Raw genomic sequence first — 6,241 nt, 5'->3', positions numbered from 1 at the left:
TTTGTTTCTTATTGTCTGTGTGCGGTAAATGCTAATTCATGACTCCACCACTCTTATTTGTTTGTTGTACATAAGAATCAACTCCCTTATTTTGACTACTTTAATATAAAAAATATATTTTATTTATCTTTGATTACTTATTATTCATTAAATTAAAAACTATATACTATTACGTATTTCATATTATAAGATTAACTTTAAAAGTAGTTCCGCTTTTTAATATTTCTAGAAACAATTTTGTTTTTTTGGGGTTGAATCAATGGAGAGAAAATATTAGAAGGGTCGTCTTCTTCTTCCTCCAACATCACTTTTAAGTAGGAGAAAACTATCATTTGAACCTCTTATTGTAGTATTACAAATATATTTTTTAATTCATATTACTACTTTGATACTATTGCACAAGTCCCATACACTCCACCGTGAATACTCATTGATTTGATTCCTGAAACTAGGACCTTTGAAGATGTCCCAGGAATTCCAGACCCGCGCATAAAAGAAGTTTTACTCCATTTCCTCTCTACTGGATAATAGTTTCTCTTCACTGTCGGTTTTCATTAGATATCTTGTAGAGTATTACAACTACTGAAGAATTTTTAAACGATCTACCTAGACTTCAGAGCTCATCAGAGGTTTGCCAAAAAAATTCCCCCGTAGAGACGCTAAATTTTTTCTTTTTATCGAGGCAATTTCGTAAACGATGAAAATTGTAAAAAAGATTTAGTGGCACGATGAATAAGACTAAGAATTTCAGGCGCCGAGCGGAAGAAGATGAAAATGGCGAAGAGGAAACTGATAATCTAGTTATCAAACCACCCCAGGGCAGCAAGAAAAACCAGAAGTCAGTAAAAGAAAAACCTTCCAACAAGCTCGTAGGCTCGAACCTCCTTAGTTTCGCTGACGACAACGATATCACGCGCAAATCTAAGCAAAAACCAGCCGCCAAGTCCTCGGTTCGAAACCTGCTGAGCTTCGATGCCGAAGAAGACACTGCTCGTGATCAAGGTTTCGTCAAAACCAAGAAAAAAGTCAGCCTCGAGAGAAATTTGGGTCATAAGATATCTGCAGGGAAAACTGCGACACTCCCCTCTTCGAACGTTCAACCTCAGGCAGGCGAGTACACGAAAGAGAAGCTTCTCGAGTTACAGAAGAACACTAAGAGCCTAGGGGGCTCGAAGCCGCCGCCTCCGCCGGACAAGCCTCCTGCAGAGACCGTTGTTGTTTTGAAGGGTTTGGTTAAACCCTTGGCCGAGGAGGAAGATAATTTGGAAGCCGATGCATTTAGGCGGAATAAGGAGAATGTGGAGAAGAGGTTGGGGGCGGTGGGAATTGAGCCCTCAGCAAGCGTTGGCATTCCGGACCAGGCGACTATAAATGCTATTAGGGCAAAGAGGGAAAGGCTTAGGCAGGCCCGGGCTGCGCCCGTTGATTATATTCCCTTGGATGGGGGCGGCCCTAGAGAATTATTGAAGGAAGAAGCTGCGGAGTCGAGTGAAGATGAAGACGAGGTTCATGGAAGGTTGGCGATGGTGGGGGACAAGCCAATGGAGGTTAAAAAGGGTGTTTTTGAGTCGCTGGAGCATGAGGCACTTGATTCTAGGTAGGGATAAGTTTAGTTTTTAATATTTCTTCTTATTTTCGGTTTTCCACAACATAAACACAAAAATGTATTCATCAAAATATCTACATAGTAGTTTGGCTTCCAGGTAGGGTTGCTTTTACTGGATTAGATTCAACAATTGCCTTTTGATACTTTCTTTCTTACCTTGAAACGTGCTTCATACCAATAGTTTCTCCGTTTGAGAACATGGCAAGTTTTCTGTAATAATATTCTCTTTGTTGGAATGATGACTAATAAATATTTAAGACTATGCATTAAATGTAAGAAAATGACAATTCAATATTGTAATAACAAAAATAAAATAAAATGTGTAAATCTTTGAAATTGCAGGGCCAGAGATGATGATGCAGTGGGTGGCGGTGATAACGAGGATGATGATGAGGAAAGGAGATGGGAGGAAGAACAGTTCAGAAAGGGTTTAGGAAAGAGGGTAGACGATGCTTCTAATAGGGCTACCTCTGTACCGCTTTCAACTTCTCCTTCAGCCAACACTGTTGCCCCTAGCTCCTTTCAAACAGCTGGATATGTGGGTAGTGGATATACTCCTGCTTCCGCTTGGGCAGCCGGTGGTATAAGCCGAAGCGTGGAAGTTTTGTCTATGTCACAACAGGCTGAAGTTGCCAAGCGGGCTTTACGGGAGAACCTACAGAGGCTGAAGGTGAGTCCATTTTGTAGATTTTTTTGTCAGACAATTGCATGGTAGGCATGTTGCTTAAAAGAATAGTAGCAAAATTGCGTGGTAGGCATGTTGCTTAAAATAGTAGTATCAGGGTCAGGAGAAATAACAAAATATAGACTTTTTTTTTTCAAGATATATTTTAGCAAAACAAAGTTGGACAGAACAAGTATTAATTGGTATTTACATTTTTTTTGAAAGCAAATATCTTAAAGCATATATATATTTTAGAAGTACAGAATGTTCCGCTCAATCAGAATTCTCCACTCACTCAATTAAGTTTAGAGGGAGGATAGAAACAATGAACCTTTTTTCGAAAAGCAGAGTGTTACTTGCAGAACCTATCCACACCATTAATGATTGGAAAATGCACCATTACTGTTTGCCAATATGCCGAAGTCGACATTATGCGGTCACTTTAACCAAGGAGAATGGCTAGCAGTGGCTTGGAGGCCCTTCACATCGTCATGGTGATTGCTCTGCTTTGCCGCTTGTCTGTGGATGCTGCAGTGAAATCGTCTAATCATGGAAGCATCTGATTCATTATGTACTCTGTGACAGTGTAATATCTCCAAATGGGATACTAAAAAGGAAACAATAAAATATGCAACCTAGGGCACAAGTCTGTTAACAAAAACTTTTACAATTAGGCATAAATGTGGAAATGACTTTGCTTCAAATGATTCTAATTACATCTCAGATTTTAGATCAAATATAGAACCATAAACAGAAATTTCTGATTGCTATTATGATCAGAAATGATTACAAATAACCCAGGATTTTTAGTAAGGCATATGTCTGATTCTCCCTATTTTTTCTGAGATATAGACATGAAAATAGACAGATTTAGGCACAAGAATATCTCAGATTTATTTCTGCTCTCGATTAAACCTAGCTGTCCAAAATGGCGAGCACTAGCTCCCAAAATGACTGCTAAATAGTCTGTTCTAGTTGCTCCTTGCATCAGTCACTCAAAAAATTAGAAATGGACGATCTGCAGCATTGAATGTCCCCAGATCTGTGTCTCCAACACTGATATTGTCTTCAATTTGGCCTCCAAACCCGATGACTTGCCGCACATAACTAACATGTGCTAGGGTTTCACAAAGTAGAGTTCTTCCTCTGAAACATACTCTTCTACCTAGGGATAGCCCTTGCGTCTCGCTGAAATCAGGGATACTTGAGGGCTTGAGTCCTCAAGCCAAGTTGCAGAAGCGATAAGAAAAAATCTTCATCACAGTGAACTCCAAATGTGCCAGTCAGGGTATTTTATACCTTCTGAAAAGACGAATCAATCTCCTCCCTTGATATTCCACCTCTTAATCCAACACTACAAAACAAAAACTTGTGTGCATCAATGAAACTTTTTGAAGCTGGGGCCCACCTTGACTTATCGTTATATGTTTTATTGAGTCATGTAAATTGCCTAAAAAGATGCGCCTAACTTGAAATAACTAAGTCCACTTAGAAAAACATAAGTTCACTTAAGTTGCATCAAAAGACGTGCACTCAAAATTAGAATCTAAAGCAAGCCAAGAACTTCATTTCTTACCCAATGATGCTCTACATCCTCTTCCTCTTGGGTAATCTAAGGAAAGGACAGCCAACTGCTATTAATTGTCTTGCATTGAGCTGGAGACATTACAGCCCTCCCACCCCAAAGAATGCTTGCCCTTAAGCATATGAAGGCTAGGATGTTTGAATATCTCCTCTCCTTTCCATGTTGCATCCTCCAAAGACAAGTTTTCCCCTTTGATAAGATATTCAGAAATAACCTTGTTCCTCAGCCTTTCCCCCCTCACTTGTAGAATCATTTTTGGTAGAAGTATCCGCCCACCCCGAAGAATGCTTGCCCTTAAGCATTTGAAGACTAGGATGTTTGAATATCTCATTCCTTCCCATGTTGCATCCTCCAAAGGCAGTTTTTTCCATTTAATAAGATATTCAGAAATAACCTTGTTCAGCCTTTTCTCTCTCACTTGTAGAATTGTTTTTGGTAGAAGTGTCAATTTGCCCTCTTCATCCATGGGGGTAGCTCAGTTAAAGGTGTCACTTGCTGTCCAAGTGCCTTTTTGAGGTATGGCGCATGGAAGACATTGTGAATCTTGCTGTTAGATGGCAGCTTCAGCTGATGTGCTACCTCACCAATCCTCTTAGTTACCTTGAAAGGTCCATAAAATCTTGGTTTAAGTATTTTGGTCCCACTTATCTTAAATGAGGATTGTTTGTAAGGTTGAAGTGCGCAACTACCAAGTCTCCCCCACCTCAAAAGTGTTTTAAGTTTTGAACCAGAATAATAAGATTGCAACAAATGAAATACAAAAATTAAAAACACATACACAAGAGGTTGTCCTGGGAAAAACCTCCTCTCCGAGGGAAACAACCCAACCCAAAAATAAAAATGTCTTTATTCAAGTTGCCTAAACAATTACAAAATGTGTGTACCTTGGGAACATCTTCATCATGACAGAACAATAATCCCAAATACAACTTTGCCTAGATTTGATCATAAAGCTTCAACACAACTCATAGTCATTTATCAGATACAAACAAAAGAGAGTATAAAAAATAATGCACGATCCATAATAGAACTAATAATCTAGATATAAAATAATAAAGTCTCTTAAATCCTTTTCACACACACCATATACTTATATTGACTGCATAGAATAGTACTAATAAGAATTCTCAGAAAAATAACATCTCTTCACTGTATGCGATCTCCAGTGAAAAGACTTCTTTGCAAGGGCAATCATAGTTCCAAGAATCACGGCGATTCATGCGATTCACGCGATTCGGCGATTCGATTCAAGCCAAATGATTTTTTGTGAATCGGTGAATCGAATCAGCGATAAAGGGTTTATGAAATAAGTTACTCACTAAATTTCAAGGGTTTTTTTAATTTTCCGATTCATGGCCGATTTGATTCCGATTCATGGCCGATTCATGATTTGATTCGGCCTTGCCGATTTCGATCCGATTCCGATTCTTGTTACTTTGGCGGCAATACAAGAATGAGGAAAATAGGAAACAAGAGAACTTTTGCCATTACAAACATTCACCACTACATGATAAGACGAAACGACACACTCATATTGCTTCAATAAACCGACAGGAATATGAAGAAGAGCTTCATAACAAAAACAATATAACAAAAAATGTTTGAATAATCTCAGCTACAGTTGTAGACGTCTCGACAATGCCTTTGAACAACTTATAAGCATATCATAAACTGACTCAGCTGTTGAGTACGGGACACAGGGGCTAGGAAAGAATAAGAACAGAATGGAGCTGTCGGAAGACTAAAATGAAGAGAGATGCTAGTCACGATCATACAAGAACAGAATCAAACATCCAAATAACATTGAGGAGAAATGTGAGACACCAAACAAAATACTGGAGGAAGCAGACTAAAATTGCTAAGGAATGAGCAAAAGATCAAACTTGGAGATAACATCAATTATCAGAGGTACAAGATCTCAATGGCTGCTACCATATTTTTAACACTCCCTCTTAGCAAGAGAGAGATCTTCAGAGAGCCTTCTCATGACAAATGCACATAGTTGCCCAGTAATAATGTCAACAAAACCTCATTGCATATTTTCTCAAATATAATATTGTTAACTCAGCATAATAATTTTCACCATAGCTACTCCTAGAGGGTGAATAGAAAAACATAAAAGTATAACTATAAAGTCATGGAACCACACACATGACTTCCACCATGCCTACTCGCAGAGGGTGGATTCACTATGCTTACTTGCAAAGGGTGAAATAAGGGTTTTCACCTCAAACTTCTCCTAGAAAAGAATGCATTTCCATCATGCCTTGTAATAACCCTCAGCTGGTTAATACTAAGTCAAACATCAATTCTTTTCACAATTTAATGGTTTGACATTTTGTCAAACATTTGACGAGTAATTCAGTTATCACTGTATATATGATGT

General features: G+C 38.6%; 1 protein-coding gene across 1 annotated transcript in view; it reads left to right on the top strand.

Moving 5' to 3' along the window:
• The first annotated feature begins 407 nt into the window (after nt 1-407).
• Nucleotides 408-6,241, top strand: part of LOC149533577 (GC-rich sequence DNA-binding factor-like protein) — a 54,828-nt gene continuing 48,994 nt past the window's right edge. The window contains exons 1-2 of the mRNA XM_089803183.1: nt 408-1,597; nt 1,949-2,276. Coding sequence (XP_089659309.1) covers nt 729-1,597; nt 1,949-2,276 — 1,197 coding nt within the window. The 5' untranslated portion in view covers nt 408-728. The remainder of the gene's footprint in view (nt 1,598-1,948; nt 2,277-6,241) is intronic.

Source organism: Cupressus sempervirens, chromosome 10 (genome assembly GCF_028749045.1).
Source record: "Cupressus sempervirens isolate cs-2001-9-10 chromosome 10, ASM2874904v1, whole genome shotgun sequence".
Taxonomy (NCBI): Eukaryota; Viridiplantae; Streptophyta; class Pinopsida; order Cupressales; family Cupressaceae; genus Cupressus; species Cupressus sempervirens.
The sequence above is the reverse complement of the archived record's forward strand: the minus strand, read 5'-3'. Positions and strand labels throughout refer to the sequence as shown.